The sequence below is a fragment of the Scatophagus argus genome, chromosome 4 (assembly GCF_020382885.2).
Source record: "Scatophagus argus isolate fScaArg1 chromosome 4, fScaArg1.pri, whole genome shotgun sequence".
In the NCBI taxonomy this organism is placed as follows: Eukaryota; Metazoa; Chordata; class Actinopteri; family Scatophagidae; genus Scatophagus; species Scatophagus argus.
In genome coordinates, this window is record NC_058496.1 from 14,635,154 (window position 1) to 14,659,563 (window position 24,410).

General features: G+C 40.7%; 1 protein-coding gene across 5 annotated transcripts in view; it reads left to right on the top strand.

Annotated features, from left to right (window-relative positions):
* The first annotated feature begins 4,410 nt into the window (after positions 1 to 4,410).
* LOC124057290 (transducin-like enhancer protein 4) overlaps positions 4,411 to 24,410 on the top strand; it is a 35,519-nt gene continuing 15,519 nt past the window's right edge. Inside the window, exons 1-8 of one of the 5 annotated variants that reach the window (XM_046385354.1) lie at positions 4,411 to 5,004; positions 5,336 to 5,433; positions 7,331 to 7,394; positions 7,526 to 7,570; positions 17,991 to 18,053; positions 21,128 to 21,202; positions 22,095 to 22,296; positions 23,992 to 24,008. In XM_046385354.1, coding sequence (XP_046241310.1) covers positions 4,960 to 5,004; positions 5,336 to 5,433; positions 7,331 to 7,394; positions 7,526 to 7,570; positions 17,991 to 18,053; positions 21,128 to 21,202; positions 22,095 to 22,296; positions 23,992 to 24,008 — 609 coding nt within the window. In that variant the 5' untranslated portion in view covers positions 4,411 to 4,959. Of the gene's footprint in view, positions 5,005 to 5,335; positions 5,434 to 7,330; positions 7,395 to 7,525; positions 7,571 to 17,990; positions 18,054 to 20,987; positions 20,999 to 21,127; positions 21,203 to 22,094; positions 22,297 to 23,991; positions 24,009 to 24,410 lie in introns of those variants that run through there. The other 4 variants (XM_046385355.1, XM_046385356.1, XM_046385358.1 and 1 more) reach the window with 4 other exon arrangements.

Below are 24,410 nucleotides of genomic sequence, written 5' to 3' on the forward strand. Positions count from 1 at the left end.
TACTGTGATGGAGCCGATCCTTAACTGTCTCCAATAAAGACACACACACACACACACACAAACACACACACACACACACCGCCTCCCCTCGCTCACTCAGTGTGGAGGCAGGATTAACCTGCTGGTAGCGGAGTAAATCCAGCTCTGCCTCCGCCTCTCTGTCTCTGTGTCTGAGGAGGCCTGGTTATCCCTTCACACAAGCTCCCTGTTCAAAGGGGCGACCGCCGGGGATTAATGACGTGTTAAAGGGGTGAGCACGGAGGATTTAGATGCAGCTTGCTGTAAGGACAGGAGATTTAAGAACACGGCACAGTGGTTAGTGCTCATTGAAGTATGATTAGTAAGACACTGTACCCCAAACACACACACACACACACATACAAATGCAATGACAGACAGGTTATTATTATTCATTACCCTCAGAGGATGGTGTGGTGGTGCAAGGACAATACAGTTGTGTTTTAAGTCTTGTGCGATATTTCTTGAATAAGCAAATCAACTTGAATTACCTTTCTAAATAACCCACCCTGATGCGTGTCTGTGAATTGGATATTCAAAGTATTCCAAAGTTTAATTGGCTTGTTAGGATGTACGTGACGTGAAAAACTGGTGAGACAGAGATGTGCTTCATCAAACTACAGTAGGCTATGTAACAAAACATCCCAGGCGATAGAATAAGTGCAAAGAGATGGTTATGCATGTTTGTTGCTGAGACACTGTATAAAGTTGTTCATGAAAACCACAGTGTGCATGCAGTTTGTGTACTTATGTGTAAAACATGTACAGCTATGTAGCACAACTGATATCAGTGGGATGAAGATAATGGAATGAAGACATGCATTGCAATTCAGCTCAACAAGGTGTCAGCTTGTTCCGTTAGCTAACTTGTATTATGAAAATTAGACAACTGAGTGACGCAGGGTGTCAACACCTACTTTATTCTCTTCCTTTGTTCTGCGTTGTCTCAGATTAAAAGCCCTCTATGTACTTCTGCAGCCAGGCAGACTGACCTCGCGCTGCGATTGAATGTGTGACAGAGAAATTGTCACTTCTCATCACTTTCATGCACTTTTGAGTGTGTGACAGAGGAAGATGTATAGTGTCATTGAAAGGGAAAATGCATGTCTTTTAACATTTAAGTTGCTAAATCGTTCCAAATTAATTTTAAAAATATCTAAATTTGCTGTTAGGTGCTTTATGAAAAAGGAAAAGTCACAAGGATAGTCTGAAAGGCTGCTAAATTGCTACGTTGGCATCAGTGTCTGCATCTGAAATTGCATTCACCTTTTCTGGACTTGATGGTGCTGTGAGCTCCACTTAAAGGAGAATGCCACCTATTTTATACATAAAAGTCTCTCTTTACAGCACTTGGGCAATAAAAGTTGTATGAAGTTTCTCGGGTCTCCAGATGAAATGTTCAGTATCTGATCAGTGTCCTCAGGTGATGTGATCCTCAGCATCAGAGGGAAAATATAAAACTATCTGGAGATGTGCACAAGCACAACTTACCAGACCCCTGTGGCAGACTGTGCTACAGGGACCTGCTAGGTACGCTCCGCTAGCTACTAGCACCACCAGCTATTAGCGCCATCAGCAGCTATGGTGCTGTGGGTAATGTAGTTGCTTGGCCTCGACAAAGGAAGGAGAACATGTGGAATATAAAACAACAGGAATGCAAGGCTAAATCTGTGTACTCCTTGCAGTGGATAAATACTGTTACCAGTGGGGCAGTGTGTGCAAAAGTACATGGATATCAAAGTTAGCAGTAGTGAAGGAGTATAATATTAGAGATAGATACTATGGGAAGTGAAAGGAGGGAGGAAGGGAGTGAAAAGAGGAAGGACTGGAAGGAGATTAAGAGACATGTACAGCTGCTGATAGCAGGTCAGGATCAGCGAACTGAGCAAGATGTTAAGGCCGGGATTTCATACCACCCCACCTACTCCCCATCTCAACCCAAGTCAAGTTGACTTCCCTCCCCTTAATCCTTCCTCTCTTTATAAGCCACTCGGACCCCCAACACACACACACACACACACACATACAGCCTGCTACCCCTCTACCCTCAAAATCCGCTCCTGTGCAATCTCGTGCACATCAGCTGCCAAATGAAGTTCCTCTTTAGAAAATAAAAAAAAAAACTTGGCTGTCGAATCGTCTGAGGCATCGTGGCTGGCGGCAAAGGCAGCCCTTGTGCTGAAGCCAATAATCCGATGTCAGGGCTTCAGGTGCGCTGAGGGATGTGATTGACAGGGCTCGATATGAGGCCCTCGCCTCACTTGACATTTGGGTTTCATAAGGTCTGGAACAAAAGGCAGGGGCAAAATAATCAGAGTGGGGCGCAGGCAAATAAATCTGTTTATTCCTCCTCACCTGCCCCCCTCCCTCACCTCTGCACCCCCATGCTCGCCCACATCACTGCTCAACCCTTGGAGGGGAAAGAGGGAGGGCACGGTATTACCTTTTCTGAGCCTTAGTGGATTCACGCACCACGACAGCAGGTCACTTTAGGCCCTGTGCTTACCTGAGATATTAGTTTGTATGTGTGGTAGATAGAGATGTGTATTTGAATGACTGAGGCGGTGTGTATGTGTGCACAATCCTGTGTATGTATGAGAGGGAGGCGAGACAACAGAAAAGACAGAGAGACAGAGAGAGGATTGATGTGGTGTCATATTGTGGATAAGCATTGGTATGCCTGTGTGCGTTCGACCAGGGAAAAAATAAATAAATAAAAGAATACGTAACAATGACAGAAGTCCTCTTTCATTACGCCAAAGCAGTACAGCAGCTTTAAGACAGAGCCAGGCACACGCATTACAGCAGAGCTGATCGGAAATGCAGCTAAAAGCGTTGATGATTACAAATTCAGAGCTAGAGAAAGAGAGAGAAGAAATATTAAGTGCAATCCAGCAGAAGATGATTAAGATTTTCAACTGTCACTTGGTGCAGTTAAACGACCGAACGAAGTGGTTAAGCACACTGCTGATCCAGCAACAGTGTGTTTTATCTACCCACACTAAACATCTACTCACAGCAGCTAACGTAGGCATTCTGCACACACACACACACACACACACACACACACACACAGGGAGAGATTCAGAGAGTCGTAGTCATAAAAGATTCTGTTTTAATTTTACATGAATCAAAGGGGTTATAATTGATATTCTTTTAATGACAACATGTCAAATGAGTGTTAAAACAATGTGGTTGCTTGAAGGGAGTCAGTCGTAGTGATAATTACAGACAGATAATTGCACCCAAATCTGCAGCTTCCATTGGCTTTAGTTACTTTGCAGATTCTGATTATTATTACGAAGTGAAGTACTATTATGTGTTACTATATGTTACATTAAAACTGTACTGGCAAGCCAACCAGCAGTATATAAAGTCATTAAAATTAACCCCAAGTTAAGTTAAGTCACTTCAACATTTGAGTGATGCACATATTAGTACTTAATCAGTCAACAGCTATAACCCAGTGATATAATACACTTTATTCTTACATCGGTAAGTAGATCCTGCATTTTATATGCATAAAACTCTTTTACTTATACTTCAGATTTAAATGCAGGAGCTTTCCTCTTAACAGCATATTTCTACACTAAATAAGCCTAAATTAAAGATCTGACTATTTCTTCTCACCGCTACCAAACTGCAGGTGCATCAGTCAAAAAAGAGAAAAAGTCTTTAAGTCAAGGAGAAGAAAATATGCCCCAATGCATGTCCTCAAAGGGTTGACAAAGTGCTCATGAGCCTAAAGCCTGACATGACCCACCTTTAAAAGCATGTGTAATTGAATTATAATTCAAATTGAAGTTCATTAAGTGTCTACAATATTCCGTCTGCCCCTATAAGATTTACATCATATACCAACAGGCAGATGTGTCTACTGGGGAGCGCGGGTTATAAGTGAGAGTTTAATTGCAGGGTTGTAAGTGCAATCTGTGTACATAACAGCAGACTGTTTTAATAGGCGATTCAATTAAAAAACGGGAAAAACACGAGACATCCCGGGGCCATATGTTCGCTTCTGCCTGGAAATCTCGATTTAAAAAAAACAAAAAACCAAAAACACAACACACACGTAAGTCAACAGATAGTTTCCTGATTAATCCCTGTGACATCTTCTAGTAGCAGACAGAGCCCCCACGTGGGGTGTCAGCATCGATCTCAGCATGTTGGAGGTGATTGGACAACATATCCGTGATTGGCAGGAGAATATAGCTCAGCATGTTCATTCCTCTGTCGCTATTGGCTATCTTTAATGGCCGCTCCTCCTCCGGACCACACACCATTGGCTTTGGGGGGCCTCGCGGAGGAGCGGGGAAGTTGTAGTTCTTTACAGCAGACGCACATCTGTAGTGCTTATTATCGACTAATATGAATTAAACTACACGTCCCAACGTCAAGGTACGGGCTCTTATAAATGTTGTGAATATGTAATTGCGCTCGTGCGACTGGCTGCTTCTAAATTTGGCTTCGCTGGGGCAGGCTGCCACAGTCTGTGAGGTGGTCGCTCTGCCGGTGCTCTATGAGGACGCGAACTGTAACGGAGGCTGTAGGAAATTAACCGCGGAGGAGAAGCTCATTCGAGGACAAGCAGGGTCATGATGTGCCAGAGGTCGATGCTTTGTAGGTAAAATCAGAGAAAACAGAGGATTCGCTGTTAGTTCAGAAGGACAATATTAAGCTTTGTGCGCACAGAATAACGCGCTGGAGATTTTGGAGAAAACCGAGGCAAGTCCTGCTTTGATTGTCTCACTGAATGGACTTTTCAAATACTGTGTAAAGAAATGACGGCCGGCCACAGGTTCGAGGATGTTTCCACTCATCACGGAACCTGCCCATAGCCCACAAGCCGGTCACTGACTGACCTTTTACGCACGGGGAACGATCCGTGCTCACACATTTTGTTTTCGTGTTTATGTGGATGAACTTTGCAATACATTTTTAATGATTCGAGATCTGAGCAAGATGTACCCACCGGCACGGCATCCGGTAAGTACAGAGCAACAGCAGTCAAGGCAGTATGTCAAAACAGCGCAAATTAACAGCCGAGCGCCTGAAGCGTAATCAGTTTAGATCAAGTTTTCGTGCCACTGCGCGCTCGCACGGACAATTGCGCTTATTGTCAAACTGCTGCAGCTGCATACGAGTGTGCGTGGGTGAACGTCTGAGTCTGGGTGAAACCAAAAGGCCATCCGTATCACAGAGGCCTATTGTCATCGTCTGTGTTTGTGTGTGTGTGTGTGTGTGTGCGTCGTGACACTGAACTTTGGTGGCTCAGTTCTTCCCCTCTCTCTCCACACGTTGTTTGGTTTGGGTTGAGGTCCCTCACCAGCCGGGGCAGCCGTTAAAGTTCACTGTCACCGAGTCCTGTGACCGGATCAAGGAGGAGTTCCACTTCCTGCAAGCCCAGTATCACAGGTGAGACTTTGAACGGATCATGACAGCGACGCTACATTAATTTATCCGCAACAGAGTGACAAAACTAGTGAAACTTAAGTTGCACAATGATCGGTAATTTGCGTTGCTTTGAACCCATGTAGTTGCAGCGATTAATTGATGAATTACCGTAATGAACACCTCACATTTTGCTGTCATGAAATAGCCTGAAATATCAATAGCGAAAATAATCAATACACCAGTGATAATGAACACAATCATTAGTTTTGGCCTTAAACCGTATTATAAACGGAAACCCACACAATATGTTGGAAAAAGGGTCATTCCTCTGATGCTGACCTGCCTTGCAGCAGTCATGCATGAGTCATACAGTGTGACCAAGACTTCCCGGGAAATGCATGATGCAATGACATGAAATACAAGACACAAACTGATTTTTGTTTAGGATTTGATTGAGAAATCAGTATGTATTTTGTATGTATTTTGAGGTAAATATTCACCTGGGGATCCCAAGACATTATCCTCTTCAGACCCTCCGTAGAGCTGCTGGTACATTTGTCTCTGGTCCATCTATCACTGGTGGTAGCCACAGGTAGACCCCATCAACCCTTGGTATGCACGTCTCTCTCTGCAAGCTCAAGTGGTGTGAAATACTTTTTCACCCGACATGATGAAGTGTGAAATACATTGCTTGGAGGGCAGAACCATAAGCACGATACCAATGCATAATAATCGCCCACCTCTGGCCACCTTGCAATTATTGCCCAATCACCTGCTGAGATGAACCAGCGGTCCAGTTTGCTGGCCAAACCTGCAGCTGAATGAGCTGAACCGAGGACAGTGTCTACTGCATGTGGAGTACTGTGATCACACTGCCTCATATGCGTGAAATCCAAACTGCAAGGAAACATGGATTTGGTAGAAAAAGGCAGAAAATAAGGGTTGGTCAGATATACACCAGATTTTTTACTTTTATTCAGACAAAAGTAAGATGAAACTTTTTAATTCATTAAGTATCCGATTTTCTGTCACACTTAATATTCTTTTAAATATCTGGAAAAAAGATGAGCTCCATGTCGTGTAAAAACCTTTTTCACCTTTTTTACTAAAGGACTGCATTGAATCTCACTGCTGGCTGAGTAAATTCAAAGTGAACGCCATCAGAAAAGCATCATGATCGTCAAGCTGACGTATTGAATATTCAAAGTTTTAATTTGTCAAAATTCATCAGTCGATTCCATGATTTCCATCTCAGTAAGATCCAAAAGTAACTCTTTACGTGTATCGTCAGTGCCAGTCGTGTCAGTGTCCTAACTTTACGTGCAGCATTGTACATTTTCTCCTGAAGTACATGTGCACAAGCTTGCTGTAGTAATATGTGGAGCCTTTCCAGTAACAGACAGCGTTTGAAAGAGTTAAGCTTTTGTGTAACCACGGTTGTAAAATGGATCCTCATTATATGGTTGCTTTTTGTTGATGGTGCAGTTTGGTCATCCACTCACACTGTAAGAATATATGATGAGGTGCGTGTGGTCATCTATTGATCCATTAATTACTGTGTACCTGCTGAGTAAGTGTCTACAGGGGAAACTAGTGTGATCTAAGCAACTCTTTTTTTTCCTTCTTTGCTGCACTTAAATTTAGAAATGCAAATTTAAAGTAACAGGATGTAGTCACTTAAGTATTCTATCAGTCATTAGTCTCTGTCTTGGCTTCATTTAGCAAAACATCTTATCTCATGGAGTATCATGATGTAAAGTCATGAATGGTTAAATGTTTTGTTTTTCTTTTTTTTTTTTTTTTTAAATTTCTAGTGTCAGTTTTTCTTAATTTGGAGTGTGTGCACGTGCACACGTGTGGTTTGCTGTGTGTTTTCTGATGACATACGGTCAGATAACATTTTCCTTCTGCCTCGCAGCCTGAAACTGGAGTGTGAGAAACTGGCCAGTGAGAAGACTGAGATGCAGAGACACTATGTCATGGTGAGTATCACGTAGTACGTGTGTGTGTTTGCATGAATGCACTTGCACATTTTGCACGTTTTCTTGGTGCATGCAAAAAGAGGAACAGAGAAGACCTTTTCTGACCTTGCTTTGATCTCTGTTTTTTTCAGTACTACGAAATGTCATACGGGCTGAACATCGAGATGCACAAACAGGTAGGAAACGTTTTTTTTTTTTTACTTAATGTTGAAAAAGAAGAAGTGATTCAAACCACACTTTAGTTAGTGTCAGAGGAATGCAAATACCAAATAAGCAACATGAGTGTTTTTTTTTTTTTTAATTGCTGTTTAATTCTACAATATTCACACTGTCCAAAGTCCTGTTAATTTTGAGGTGATTTATTTATCATTGTCAGCGCTACATGGTTATTACTAGAATGACCAAACTGAGATGAAACTGAAATTTTGCACGTTTCAGAATGTCCCACTGTGTTTTTCCAAACTTTTCCAGGTTCTTTGTTTCATACAAACTGGTGCTGACCATTTTGATAAATTGAATGCATGTGTTTTAAATGTTATTTAAATCCTTACATTGAATGAAGAGATGTCTGCCGGTCATGCGGGAGTGTTAACCCCACTTTGTGTCTTTCATGTATTTCCATTACATTCAGAGTTAGCATCTGATTTAATATATACCTGGTGATCTTTGAAAAATCCTGAAGGTTGTGTAACAAAACATTTTTTTCATGTTTTGAGAATCCTCAAAGACTCTCCTAAACATCTGGATGAAAATAAAATTATGTTCATGTTAAATAAGCTTAGTCATGCAGCAAACTACTAGTACTACGACAGCAGCTGTGATTGGGCGGTCCCCTTGCTCAAGTAGTACAACGTGAACCAAAATTTCAAATAGTCTCATCAGTGCTGATATAGTGGTGTTTCTTTTCCCAAATTTTATACGTTCATACAAAATAATGTGTTAATATTTTACTTGTGTTTTGTTGAAAAGAGACATTTCTGGCTTGAGAAACATGTTAAAAGAGGAACACGCAGAATCATTTTTCATCCACATGATTAGAAGAATCTGTGACGAGTCTGGAAACACGGCACACAAGTTTTTTTTTTTTTTTTAAACAACCTTTTGGGTGTTTTGACGACCAACTGATGAAATATTTTTAAGAAAACTGGATGCTTAGCTGTGACTTGAATATAATGATGCTCGTGTATCATCCCAGAATATATATTGAAGAAGATACAGTTGATAATAGAAATGTGATATACAGTATTCGCAGTGTAAAAGAAAAGCAGCCGCTGTGTTGCCTTGTGAGGCTGAGGAGTAATTCCACTTGTGAATAATGATTTCATCAGTTTAATTGAATGAGAAAATGGGCTGAAAAATGACTCAAGCGAGCAAGGATTTGGCCTTTAACGAGCCTTTACATTACTGCTGCCTTTTTTTGAACATGGAGGATCATTAGCATAAATGTCTGTGTTAACCACACATCAGCTGCCAGGCTAAATGGGCCACAGCTAACCGGCTACACATTCATTTCCACAAAAATGGTGTGTGTGTCGGTGCGTGTGTGTAGCATGTGTGTGTGTGTTTGTGAGCACAAGAGGAAGTGGTGAATGCTTGGCCTTTGTCTTGCTGCGTGTATAATTTTCTATTTGTGTGTATCTATACTGTGTATTTACTTTGCTGTGTGTACGTGTGTGTGTGTGTGGTGTAGTATCTGTATGTATACTGTACATGTTTACTCAATGTGTGTGTGTTTGTGCCTGTATTTGTCTGTGTGAGCGCTGTGGTTGTTTAGTTTTGTGTGAACTGTTTGTGTATTTGTGCACATTGTGTGTGCGCGTGCGTGTGTGTGTGTGCATGCTCCTATATTGTACACATTTACGACATGTTGGTCTTTGTGTGTGCTTCCGTGTGTGAATGTTGCACACGCACACACACACACTTACAGCATTTTACTGGTGCACTAATCAGACCTGTCTGATGAAATATGGGGTGTCTGCTATCACTCCTGCTGGTGCTGCTGCTGCTCTGTGTGTGTGTGTGTGAGAGAGAGAGGGAGAGAGAGAGAGAGAGTGTGTGTTTACTGGGGGAAAAGAGAAAAAATAAAAGAGGTAAAATGCTGCCGATCACTCTGTGTGGTGCCCAGTGATTTCTGTCTGGAAACAGTTTTGGAGAGTGAATCCCTAATTTCTGCCAGAAGTCTTTGTGTTTGTGTCTGTGTGTGTACGTGTGTCTGTGTGTGTGACTTTTGGAAGCAAATAATTTTGATGTGTCGGCTGTGTTTGTGTGCACTTCTACAACATTCACTATGACGGTACGACGTTTGCGGCCTGGTGAGTGGATGCTGAGATTGAAGAGAGGGTGGTGGTGGTGATAGTGTTGGGGTGGGGGGTTGGTGGAGGGGTGGGGAGGGACCAAGTAAATTGCTAATATTGCTTGTTTAGCATTTTCTGAGGGTAATAAGCCCATTGATTTTTGGCTCTGCTCTCTGTTTTATTTACACAGAAGGGCTCTGGTGCCCTCGTTAAAGAGAAATTGACTCATAGATGGAGGAGAGGATGGGCGAGGAGGCGGAGGGGGGAGAGGAGGGATCAGCAGAGAGGAGGGTACGGGTGGTGTAGAGCATGGGACCGAGCTGCGAGAGGACAGCTAATCAATTGCAAATTAGTGAGGCTGAAAGAAAAATAAAGCAAGCGAAGGATAGGGAGGAAAAGGGGAAGGAGGAGGGAGGAGAAAGTGGTGAAAGAAGGAAGTAATAAGACGTTTTGATACTGAAGACTGGCAGTGTTTTCAACGAGCTCTGACAACTCATTTTACTGAGGCTGAAAAGGAGCCATTTGTTTCATTTCAAGGATTTTGGTCACGTAACGTTGTATCCGACATTTTACTGTTTGGACTTACTTGTTTCAAATGAACAAGATTAAAAGCACACAGATGCTTTGAGAGACAGTAAATAAGATTTTAAAAGACAGCCATGTCATTATTTCTTTGTATTTTCTGATGGTTTCCAAACTTAAAGTGTTTTATTAATCTTGAATCTTTCACAAGATTTTAAAAAGTTTAAAAATATCACTTCTGTGTTAAACATGAGTGTGAAAATGATTTCCGTTGGGTAAATTTGTGACAGTACATGAGAGTGGTTTCAAACCTGGGGGTTGGGACCCCACAAGATGTCACAAGATGAGAGGATAAATCAGAGCTGTGCTGAGGTGAAAAACATTTTGGGAAATATTCTTGTTCTTCATCTTCCTGAGAGTTACATGAGAAGATTAATGCACTCCTTTATCTGTCAGGTAAATACAAAACTACATCCAGAGGCCAGTTGGCTTAGCTTATCTTAGCATAAAGGCTGGAAACTGTGGGAAGCAGCTTTTCTGGCTCTTTTGCAAAGGTAACAAAATGTGCCTACAGGCACAAATTACACCTCACTTATTAACATTTTTTTGTGTGTGTCATTAATCCATTCAAAAACCAAGGCAAACAAAAAGTTGTGTTTTCACTGGGGTTATGTGCGGGACTATTTTGTTGCCAGGTGCAGTGACTTCCTGGAGTCCCTGTTGATTGAATTTACCAGCAGTTAATCTAATCGTTTTTTTCTTTTCTTTTCTTTTTTTTTGTTGTTTATTGAAAATTATTCTGTTGTTTTAAAGCAATTTCTAAAACCTATTCAATGAAAAGTGTGCGAGACAAGTCTCTCTTTAATTGACTTGGTGCTGGAGGCCAGTTTCACAAAGCCAATTTACAAAGTATTTGCTTACCCACCGACCACAAATGGTGGCAACATCACATTTCTCACAGGACTGTTGCTCACAAATGGCAGATAATTATGGTGTTTGTTTTGATTAGTAAAATAAGGCACAGTTACCTGGAGAGGGAATGATTTTATGTTGCGATCTTTAGCTGTAAGGTGAAACGTGTCCCTGGTCATAATTTATAGACACATGCAACTGTGACAATAGAAACAACTATTATATTTATTTGTCATTTCAAGTATGTAAATGTGTAATATCACGACTGAATGTTTACAGTCGGTCACAACAGTGTAACACCATTACTAACCCTGTCTCTGGGTTTACGTTGTTTTTTTTTTTAGAAGTTTCATAAATACTCCAGAGTCGCAGTGTTTTAATAACAAACTAAATCTTAAAGACTGATTTTGCTGAAGTTGTTTTCAGCCTTTCTGTTATAGCACCCTTTGTTTTTCCTGTCTGTCCCTCCCCACTGATCTAGCTGTATCTTTCACACACCCACTCTCACACACACATACAGTCACAAGGGAATACAGCCTTTATATGGTGGGGTCCATTAGGTGTATTAGCTGGTGGTGAAAAGTGGTGCTGATGTGGTGCTTACAAAGCTCCAAGGGGGAGATGGACATTTGATCCTCTCTCTGACCTAATCTGACTCCAGGGCTCCTGCCTGATCTAATTTCTTTGTCGTTAGAACTTAAAATGGGAGTATTTGACCTGTTTGTTTTTTTCCCCCACCCTTTTGGGCAATATCTCTGGTGATAAGTAAGTATTGCTGAGGTGTTTTTGTGCTGCAACAGCTCACCAATAAAAATAAGAGAGTACAGGAATCCAAGCAGGTGGTGTCAGATAAATAAATAAAGCATATTCGGTGGAACATTTACTGCTGATTTGATCATAAGGAGCAAACCATAAAATAACAAGTTCGATATTGTACAGCTACTGTTTACTGATTTTTCTGTTTCTTTTTTTTTTAACTAGAGGAACATTTCCTGTGACTGAATCCGAGGGTCAAAGTTAAATTCATTGCACGTGATCTTGCCCCTGAGGTTACTGGGCTTTGTGTGACCAGAGTCCTCTAATCTCACAATAAGCTCTGTGGATCGACCTGGTTTGAGTCCTAACCTTAGAGGACTCTGCGTTCCTTATTCAGGTCCAGTTGAAGTCGAGGCCTGCTTGCTGCAGAAACAGATTTTCCAGGCTTGCTCAAACCACAGGATACTTTTCAAGAAAAAAGGAGCCCTGCTTTTTCACTTTGGTCTCTGTGGTGTGAACAGACGCGTTGGCCGAACAGGCTGACATCCCTGAACTCTGGCCGACAGTCACGATTGTCTGCCATTGATGTAAAATGTCACCTGAAATTGGTTGTGTTGCCTAGTGGAAAAGCATCTTCATTTCCTTTTCTGCTTCAGTGCTTTTGTTTCCATTTCTGTGCCAACATCTGAGGGTCACCTCTTCAAAATGAATCGATTGGAGGTTTGGGTTGTGGAGTTGTTATGGGAGATCTGCATCTCTGCAACTATTCTAGTAGCTTTAGTACCCTTGTTTTTACACTACTGTGTTTGTCTGATAGTATTTCAAAGTAAAACCACTGCAGTACTACAATAGTGGCTTTGCATGCAGGAGTTTGCATTTGATAAAACATAATTATTGTCATTATTGATGAATCCATTTCATATTTTGGCCAGTGTCATAAAATAGTAAACAAAGAAAACCAATAGAAAGAAAAAAATTGCTTAAGTAAATCATCACTTTCCAAGTAGTTGCTAATCGATTAATCAACTAATAATTTCAATTCTAAACTACATATATTTTACATTAACAGGATTAATAAAGCCATGCGCTTGTGTGCCAGACACCAATTCATTCACTCCCTTAGAGTCACAGTGTACCTGTGGTTTGGACACTTAATGTTTGCTCGCTGCCTGCCCCACACAAACCAACACCTCTGCCGCACACACTGACTTGCCCAACTCGTTCTGTTTTTCCCTGTGTCTGCTCTTTTGACTTTCTTTGTCAGGGGGATGTTTTATAAAGTCATCCAATCTTTTTTTCACCTGTGATTTCATTTTCACAATGTGCAAGTGAGACGGGGATGGGGGGCGGGGGGGCTATCGCAGCCTATTAAAATGCTCACAACCAACGTGGTACCAAATGACATCGCACAACCAGGGGCACTTAAAAGCTTTTATAAAGCAGCAGACAAGACTGTACTCTCCCTGTCTGCCCATTTTTGGAGTAGCCAGGAGTCATGTAACATCAGGCACTGAAGAAACGTCACAGAGACTATGGCCACGTTTTATTCTGTCTATGTTCTGACTGACTGTCACTACAACATCCACAGTTTGATCAGCCTCATCCCTCTCTCTGGTCATTTCCTGTCAGCTCTCTACTGATAGAGCCATAAGATGCCCGAAAATATTTCAAACTGGACAATAATACTTAAGCTCACACTTGGGGGAAAAAACATATCTCTGGCATCATCGGTGGTATGCTTTTCTGTTTTTTCTAACATGAAGACATCCTTGAGCAAGGCACTTAAACCCCAACTAATTAACGCAGTGGAGTTTCTCAGAGGCGAGTACAGTATGAAATCACATGTAATGTGCAGCTCCCTGGTGTGTATGAAGGTGAAGCAAAACCGTGATGAAAGGGCATGTGTGCATAGCAGGTCTTCCCTGGATAAATGTTAAATATAAAATGAAAATGTCAGTGTTTTAGGCTGTCTGTGGGAGAGTGAGCAGCTGCAGCACTGTGTTAATCACAGGTAAGTTGAACTGCAACCCTGCACCTCGTTCCCCATCTGCTTGTCTCTAAATGGCTGCCCAACTTTGCTAATAGCAGGTGTTCAGACACCTTCAAAGAAAATATTTTAAAGCTTTACGTTTATGGCCTCTGAAGTCTTGTCTTAAAAGCTTAACACAACACTTTATTCAATAAAACACACCATCAGAATGGATGAGAGCGCTTGCATGTCAGACATGTCAGTAAGTGAATCATCAAACATGAACATGAATCACTGGAACCTCTTGAGAAATGTGGGAATGACATCTGGAGAGAAAATAACGCTCAACTTGAAGCCATACCTCTGCTCTTTTGATTTGCATCTGCTTTTAGTCTGGATGAGCACAGCTCCGGACAACATGGCTGCCTTTTCTAACTGCTCATCTATTCTGCAGCATCTGTTCTTAGCAGGTAAAACTTTCACTTGAGCTGGTGCTGCTGTTTTGGCAAAGTACACATCTTCTGCCGTAGTAAAGATAAAGCGTGTAAAACAACTTAACGTATAACACTAAGTGTTAGACACAATATAAAAGAAAAAACTTTATTTATGTAGCAGTGTTTGTGCTTTAAAAACATTTAAAAGTGTTGGGGTTTTTGCATTTAGAGTGAATAAACATAAAATTGCTGCCTGTTCTTTAAAACATATATCAGGTCCTCTTAATTCTGTGCCTCCAAGATCTCCATTGCAGAGCTGAAATGATTACTTAATCATCTTTTCATTGTGACAAAACTCCAAACTCCAGTGCCTCCTAACTCTTTGTAGCTTTTTAAGACTTTCAAATGTTCAACTGCGTTACTAATCGTGAGAATGACAAAGATATTGCTGTTTGGCCAGGACTAAACAGATAGCATCTTCTGTGCTAATGTCCTGTTGCTGTCAGCATCCTGTTGTTTTTGCTTCACTGATGGTATTTAAGTCAAACAGTATACCTGCTAAAAACAAGTGACACAAGTGACTGACTCCTTTCCCATTGCCAGTGAATGCACAGTGTACCCTTTTCCACTTAAGACAAAGCCAGATGATTGTGAAAGTTGAATTTTGAATGTCGTGTGAAATATACAGGGTAATATGCAGTTCACATCACCAAAAAATATCAAATAAAGGACTTTGTAAAATCACAGCTCTAGAGTCTTCCGACCATTGCCTGTCATGTGACCACTTGAGGGATGACCTTCTGTTATACAGTTGTATGCATTTAGTCACACAAATAAAGAAGCCGACGTGCATCCCCTTGTGCCATTTCATGTTTGCTGTGAGTCTGAGTGTGTCTTTTGTCTGTTTGGATTTGAGTTGCACTGCTAGCACTCCCTTTGGGGCAATGGATCAGGAAATTCCCTGTTAAAACCCTAAAAAAACCCTATCTGATGTGGAGAGAGAGAGAGAGAATGCTGTATAATCGTTAAAAGTCAACCCTTGGGTTCAGTGAAAACATCTGATGAATACAGTGATGGCTGTGCAGGTGTGCATGTGGTTGTGTTTATGTGTTTATCCTGCTGCAGTGTTGCTTTTGCTTCAGTCTGAAGGGTTTATATCAGTGAAGGTGTTTGTGGGCTTGCTCTCATGGCCTCTGGGGGCTTCTGTTCCCACTGATACCAGAGGAAAGCTCACCTCTGTCAAGGTTATATACAAACAAGACCTTGACAAGGTTAGAGGTGTAGCTTCTTCTGCTGGAATTATGAAATAAGTCCCAGTAACTGTCTCAGTAGTTGGCTCTTATTAAGCTGACAAATTTAACGCAGATCTCACGTTTTCCTTCAGCTGTCTGCTGAAATTGACTTCTCTCTCTTTGTGTTCCTCCAAATTCTCAACAGGGCCAAATCTTGGGTTTATATTCACAAATTGTCCGTTAGGCTGATGATGATTGATGCTTCGAGAGTGCAGCAGTAGAACAACCTTCCAGAAATGCTGAAGGATAAGTGGCGTAGCCCAATAGATGCTAGATTTTTGAGACTTAAACTGATATCAACAGTTGAGAGCTTAAAAAAAAAAAGATTGTCGTGGATAAACATTAGCTTCCTTGCTGCTATTCTGGCTGTGTATGTATGAGCGTGCTAACTCCCAGATTACAGCGCCCGTCACTGACATAACAAAGCTGCTATTTTCTGTGCTTTATATTATATGCTGATTATATGTTAACGTTGCCAATCTTGTCATTATGATGGTTCCTACTACACTTGATGATAACTTAATGAAGATGTGATTGCTTTTTTGGAAAACTCCACCAGTTTTACCCATCAAAGTGTGTTTACGAGGTTTGGAGAGGACTACTGTGAAAAATATGGCCAAAGCCTCATGCGGCTTCAGGGGGAGGTGTGCAAATTCTGATAAATAACTCAAGACGTTGCTTGAGTCAGAGTTGGTTTGGGCTGAAGACTCCAAGTTTGAAAAAATGAAAAGAAAAAAAAAATCTGATGATGTGTAGTTAGAAAGATGTGAGTTTTCCAGATGTCTATAGCCTGCTCCTGCACTGTGGGAAACTTGGACAGTATAATTTAAACAACTCCATTGTTTCGTGCTTTTTCTGCACAGACTGACAATTACTTTTTTTCCATTATTCTTTCATGAATGCTACAGACAGCAGGGTATACAGTAAGTCTCTGACATCTTTGGCAGGAATGATACGGAAGAAGACGTGATGATTAAAGATTGCAGCGGCGTTTCAAGTTAATATCACATTTGCTTGTAACATATAAGAATCAATTACCTGAAAAAATAAATGTCTAATGTATGTAAAATAGGACTGTTAAAAAGTCAACATCTCTTTAAACTTGTTTATGCTACTTGGTGTGTGGAGGAATGTAACGTGATCAGTAGACAAGAAGAAAACAACAGCATTATTTCGAGGGCAAAGATGTGATGATGATGAGTGAGTGTGTGTATGTGTGTGTGTGTGTAATTGCAAACTACATTGGCAGTATTGTCTCTGCATGTGAGTGTAAACAGATGTGTGCGTGTTTGTGTGTGTTTGTGTGAAGAGGGTGTATTGACTACAATAGTTTATTGGACAGGTTACCAGAGTTGGCATAATCATAGTCAAGATCATCTTTAACCATGTAAGCGCATAGTTTTTGTTCAAGTCCAAATAGTTTATGACAATTAAGAACACGATTACAACAACTTATCTACATCTGTCTCTTCAGTCAGGCGTCTCGGCCGATACAGTCTACTTTACGCTAATCACTCTATAATAATAAGGTTTCAAAGAGCACTCTCTTTGTGAGGCTCAGTTTTTCTGTTTTGGTGACAGTGGTGCTAAGTGCTCATTTATCTGGTGCTGGCACTTTCCAGAAATCATCTAAATCACACAGTGTGGGTGGTACTTAGATGTCTCTTTTTCTTGTTTTTTTTTCTTCTGCAGATAAAGTTTGTAAAATGGTGTTGCGCCTTTTGTGGTCATTGCTGCTTGTGGTAGCTGAAGAGCTGGCCTTCTTTTGATGAAATGCTTAACGTAGAGCTTGTAATCAAACAAAATTTAATGTTAGCAATTTAATGTTGTATTCTTGTATCTAACAAATGTTTTGAGTGCCGCATAAAACATTTACAAAGCAGATTTTTAAAGGAAAAGCATTTTTAATCCATGTTTACTGACAGGTGTCTTCTTCTTCCCTATCTTTGATGGCGCATTGCAGCATTGCAGGTGTATTACTGCCACCTGTTGAACAGTGGAATAGTGTAACACCATTGGCAGGAATGTGTATCATATAACCTGCATGTGTGCCCATACGCATGTTCATCCTTGTGGATCGACCCACACATATAAAAACTGCTCCTAGTCTAAAACTCCACATGGAACGTTTAAGTACCTACCAAGTTTAATTACTGACTTCCTGTGAGACAGAAATAAAAAGACCCAGTGTTCCTAATAGAAAACGTAAAAGCTTCCAACAAGTGAGTGTACGTAAAATTAATATTGTTTCAACTGGCCGTTATGGCCAGGATAATGTGGGCTGTTACTTGAATTTGGCACACATTGAGCTGACTTGATGTTAGCATATTGTAGGTTGCATGAAGAGGACGACGTTTGTCTGTTGGTGAATTTGAAGCTGACTATGTCTCCTGCGCCCACCTCTCTCTCTCTTGCAGGCCGAGATCGTCAAACGGCTGAATGCAATCTGTGCCCAAGTCATCCCCTTCCTCTCTCAAGAGGTAAGACTCAAAAATGCCTGTCAGTGTGAGTTAAGACAGAGGTGGGTGATAGAGAGAGAGAGACAGAGAGAGGACCCATATAGAAGGAGGAGAAGTGTATGGTGGATTGTGCGACAAAATAGACATTTATGGAGACACACTACTATGTACACACACACAAACACAAACACACACACAGATTATCCCGGGGTAATCCTCCCTGCTCAGGATAGGCAGATATGCTCTGAACTTATTAAATGTCTCCCACCAACATATGCAGGAGCCTGTGCGTGTGTGTGAGTGAAAATTCTTTTGTTTATTTTGTGTGTGTCTGCCTGCATACCCATAAAATAGATTGTATATGTGTGCATACAGTGGTGGGTGTGAGAAGTATGTGTTACACAGTATGTTTATTATGGAATCTTCATGTGTGTGTGTGTGTTTAGCTGATAAATTGTTCCTCTGTAGGAGTTGAAAGTATATGCACATATGTGTGTGTGTGTGTGTGTGTGTTGAGGGGTGGGAACAGCAGGAAGAAGTGAGTGTGGACTCCAAAGCTCTCCTCCAGATTAGCCATGGATTAGGAGGGTTTAGGGTGGATTAGGAATAATGGCATTAGACTGCGGTGCTGCTACACAGCCCTGAGGCCTACAGAGAGGGGAGGCAGGGAGAGAAAACGGCTTTTACTGCTTTGTTTTGATGCACAGCCCCGTTTACTGGCTGCACATATGGAATGTAGGCCTAACACAATCATATTACTGTGCATGCATGTGACTGTGAGAACTCTTTGATTTCATTTTTATGTTTTTGTCATTTTCTGATATTGTCTCTGCTTGTAGTTCGGAAATTTCTTTGACAGCTGCGTTGTTGTCTTTAATAGGATAATGTATCAGTCAACCTACTGTGTACTACCAAGCTGTAATCGCTCAGAAATATTTTATGTGCATGAGACCCAATATCACAATTATGCCTGTAGAACTGTGCATTTATATAGTGACATAATTATGTCCTCATCCCGGAGAAAACTGCCAAGTAATTAAGCTGGCGTGAATCCTGGGTCATATTGTTTGATTGCGTCTTTGTGTCTGTCTGTCTTCAGCTAATCTCCCTTACTACTGGACCCTTCAGCTCAACATTTTTTGAGCATTTTTATGACTGTATCCAGTTATTCACAGTTTATGAAAAACCCATTTCAACAGCCTGTCTGTTTCATACCTCCATTGACGGCTGACTCTCCACTTTGTGGCTCCTGCCTCTAAGCAGCTGGCAAGGGCCGCACATGACCAATGTCTGCTTCAGTGACACACCTCGTGGAGATCTGCACTCCACTTAACGCACTCTTCAAGCCTCTATATTTACTTAATTTCTTTATATATTGTTGTTTGCTATTGATGTTTGTCCTTTTTTGTCAAGAAAAAAAAGCTTTTTGATTAGAGAAGCGTTTGTGCTCCACAGCTAGTTGAATTTTATAAAAGTAATGTTCTGTCACCAGTGCCAAAACTTCCGTGGTTGCATCTGCAGTATGAGCCTTAAAACCAGCATAATTTAGCTCAACCTCTGGTTATGTTGTCTGTTTAAATGTGACAGTCACTGGCCAATCATTGAAAAGTTGAGATCCTACTTGGTGTGAATCTCTAAAACTTTGCAGTTATTTTAGTAAGCTTTTGATAATGTTTTCCCTTGTGACAGTGCAGTAGTGTGAAAACACTTTACAAGTTTTCTTGCATTTGACTTGTGCTTTTCTCCCTCAGCTATTGCAAACTATTAAACAATTAAACAGTGTTTCAATAAATCTGAGCAGCTAACAAACAAAGCATTGTTTTAGATATTCGTTTCTATGTCTACAAATATCATGTCACAGTAGAACAGGGAAACTCTAGTCTATAATCAGGTGTATAATTGTTGAAATTATTGATTATAAAAGCTGTATTCCATTGTTCATCAGATCGACGGATCTTTTCATGTGTGTGAGTCACGTTCAGGCAGGTTAGACTCAGTCTGCAGAGGTGTAGCTGAACTCTGATGGTCAGGTTCATTTCCACACCAGATAAACTCTTTCATCTCTGCCCTACTTTGATGTTTTACGCTCCTGGATGAATCTTGCCGCTCTCTCTCTCACCGTCTGGATGTGTCTTTCTCCCTCTGTACCCTTTGGATGACTTTGCCCTGTTAGCTGTCTGTCTCGATGGGTGTCTGTCCCTTCCTCTCTACAAATATGTCTCTTTCTCTGTGTTGAAGTTTTTGCGGCTACACCATTTTGAGATGTGTGGGCAGAACACAGTTGTCTAGAATTTTTGGTTATAGCTGTTGTGCAGGACTTTTTTATGTGCTGGGCTTCTCCTTAAGCTATTGTAGGTGTTCATATGAGGATGTTTGGCTGCTTCTAGTGCAGTATATCTTAGACTCATTAGCAAACATTGGTATTAAATCTTCTCCCTTGGACTTTCACCTATTTGGTTTTCTAATTCTGCTCCCCAGAGAAGGAATAAACTGACCTTTGCAAGTTACACTTGACCAACAAGTACACCCTAATTAGCTGCTAATTTCTTCCCACTGAAATGATTGCACTGGCGAAAGCCGAACTGCGATGAGGGGGGCTTATTTTCCAAATAAAGAGCAAACTCAGAAATCTCTCTTATTCCTGTCTGAGGGTATTTAAACTGGATCTGGTCAGAGCTGCAGGTTTAAACAACAGGGTGCAGCTCACTCTGTTAGTGCACATTTATGGCTAATTTGATGAGACAGTTTGTCAGGTTTTATGATCAGTACATTGCTGACTGATATCGCAGTATACATGCAAAGTGTGCGACTAACTGATGGCTGTGTGCAGGTTTGATTTGAGGAAAAAAAATGAACAGATGTGAGGGTGGCTGATTCACAGGTGTGCAGAGTTGTTTGATTACCATCCTCCTTTAGACCAGAGGACTGAGTAGGAGGAGCACATTTGGATCTGTTTGTCTGTGGAGGTCATAATCTTCATAATCCCTCTTTAAAATACAAGTTTCTGAATTTAACAGATCTTCTTTTTCCTGCTGTTTCAGTCATTGTTTCAATATCTGATTTTTTCTGTCTGCCGGTCTGTCTGTCTCTCTCAGCATCAGCAGCAGGTGGTGCAGGCGGTGGAGAGGGCCAAGCAGGTCACCATGGCTGAACTCAACGCCATCATAGGAGTGGGTGTATTGCACACACACACACACACACACACACACACACACACACACACACACACACACAGAGTGAGATGATAGTTTAGACTTTTTTTTTTAGACATATTTCTACCTTATTTATTTACCAGTTCAAGTTCATTAAGTTGGCTGACATTTTCAGCTTCCATGAGGATACTCAGGCAGCTTAGATTAACAGTATGAAAAACAGACGATTCAATATCACAGAAGAAGTGTTATGTTTTTAATATTTTCAAAAAAGGGGAAAGAAAATGCTTTTCATGGATTTGAGTATCAGTGAATTTGACGGCTGGTAGCTAACAAGAAATGCCAAAGATACAGTGTGTTTGAGGTAATTTGGACACAATGTTGGACATTTGTCCAGCATAGGGTACTGAAAACTGCAAAATGTCCTGTGTTAGGACACCTTGTGTTAGGTTTGCTAAATTCATTGGCTTCTCATAGGAAATGTTAAAAAACAACAGCAAATTAAGTAAATATTGACTGATAATATCAATTAGATTTTTTTTTTAGATGAGAAGAAACTCCCGCACACAAGACACACATTTACAAGCAAGATTATACTGAAACATAAATATACCATTTTTGTTACGAATGTTTTCATTGTGTCAAGAAACTTTTTGGGAATTTACTGAGGACACTTAGATTTTTTTTAAACTGTAAAATATTGTCAGATATCCAGTCTTGGTTTGACTCTGTGTGTGTGTCTCGGGTACCATGTTCGTTTTTTTTCTTTCCTGTCTCTTATTTTGTCTTTCTCTCTACCTGCTTCTCCTTCCTGTTTGTCTTTGCATACCACCATTTGTCTTCTACCGTGCTCAGTGCTTCAAGTGAAAATGTAGCATTACAGTAATTATTATTTCGGTGTGTGGTTCAGCAGCAGCAGCTCCAGGCGCAGCACCTCTCCCACGGCCACGCCATCCCCATCCCACTCACGCCACACCCAACAGGCCTCCAGCCCCCCCTGCCCCCCGGAGCCGGTACTGCCAGCCTGCTGGCTCTGTCCTCTGCCCTGAGCCACCAGCTGCCGCTCAAAGACGAGAGGAAACACCACGACAACAACAGTGAACACCCGAGAGGTGAGGCCCACTCTGCCTGTGTGTGTGTGTGTGGTGTGTGCGTGTGCGCAGGTGTTGGCGTCTTCATGTCTGCAGTAAGTCTTAGGAGGCATTACTTGTTGTTTGTGTGTGAAACAGCCATGATGTGAAGTTGTGTATTTTGTCTGACTACATCCTTCTCCATTTTTATGTAATATAAAAACTGATTTTAATTCAACTTCATAATCACATCTAGGAATAATGCAAACACATGAGAGGGAATGTACACATAAATCTTTATTATTTTTCTGATTAGATCAAACTTCATTTGACCTTGTTCATTGTTGAAATTTCTCTTATGTAACACTCTTGTGTGTATTTAAATGTGAGCTTTATTAAATTACTATAAATCTTTACATTTTAGTACAGTATATGGTCTACTTTTCTTTCTCACATCCACTGACAAAAACAAAGGTTGTATACTAGTCTAAAATATAATTTGAGTTGTCTGAGATATTTTAAAAAATGCAGACAGTCCTGTATTTCATGTCAATATATAATACGAACTACACAGACATGTGTTATTCACAGCAGATGCCTAATGTGTTTAAACAACAGAAACACTGAAGCTTTCATCTTTTTTGTTCAGCTGATGAAGCTAATCTAAGCTAACATGTCTGAAATATTCAGTTGAAGTTATAAATTACACCATCACTTTTGTTGATGCTGATGCTTAATTGTTTGTATTCTGAATGAACAGCAGTCAAAGCAATTAAAAACTGATTTGTCATCATGCAGCCTTAATTGGCCTAATAAGGAGCGATGCACAACCACCGTGATGCTTCTTTTATGTTGTTCAATGCAGAACACCTCTATTTCTTCTCTGAGCTGACTTTGAGCTCAAGCATTTAATTACAGTACATAGAGACTGTTTGTGTGTGTGTGTGTGTGTGTGTGTGTGTGTGTGTGTGTGAGAGAGAGAGAGAGAGAAAGAGAGAGAGAGAGAGAGGAACAGTTTGTGTCAGCTCTTAATTACTCTGTTGCAGCATGGCTGTGAGGGCTTTTACAGTGCAATAGAGCAGTTAACCTTGCCCCATAATACTCAGGTATTACTTACCCCCATTAGGAGCAAAATCAATAACAATCCAGTTCCATCTGAAGCTGAGTTCCTGTGAATGGGTGTGTGTTTAGGGAGTAAGAGATTTCTATATTTATCTTTTTAGTCTTTTGAAATGCATTTCTATGTTCTAATGTAGGCTGTTGTCAGTTTGGGGTCTTTGTTGCCAGGTTTAGCATCATATTGACTTTTATATTGACTTTGAAAAGTGCTGTTTTGTTCTCATTCTTGTGTGTAGATTTTAGCTAGATTCCTCAAAACTTTCTGAAAACCTGTTGCAGCTACAGTGTCTTTCTTTATGCAAACAGGGTGTTCGTGGTGTTTGCTGATGGGTCACTGTAGTGGTCAGTGTATAATCATGTATTTCTACTTTGTTTCCCATCATCACGTTTCACTTAACATGCTGTAGTTGGTAAAATTAACAGAGAAATATTGAGGGAATTTACTTAGAGTTTACTTAGTGACACTAATGTCACCTCACATAGTATCATTATTCTTCTCTCTCGTTCTCTCTGTGATCTGTTTTTTGTGTATGTATGACTGCATTATTGTCTTGTTGCTCAGACATTAAATGCTTTAATCAGTCATTTATTTCTGTCTCTTGCTCTCCACCTCCTCAGACAGAGACTCAGTCAAGGTAAGTCCTTCCTTTACCTCTTCTCTATTACAGACTTGTGTTCACTGTATGGTCTTGTTTTATCTAAATCAGATTTACTTAAGATGTTATTTAAATTGGTATCTGTTTTTTATCAGATGACACACCTGCGATACATATGAAAGGAAAAAAAAATACATTTGAAGAACTGATTTTGGAGAAAGAATTTTATTCTCCTATTGGCTGGAGATGAAGTGAATTATGTGAGTCAATATTGTGTGCCAATATGAAGGACAGATAATATGATAAGTGATTAATATGGTACAGTAATAGGTTATTGCCGTGTTTTCTTCCCACATTTATTTAAATTGTTTTTGTCAACTTGTTTGTTGCAACATCACAGTGAAAATGACAAATGAAATTCTGGTGTTCTTACTGACAGTG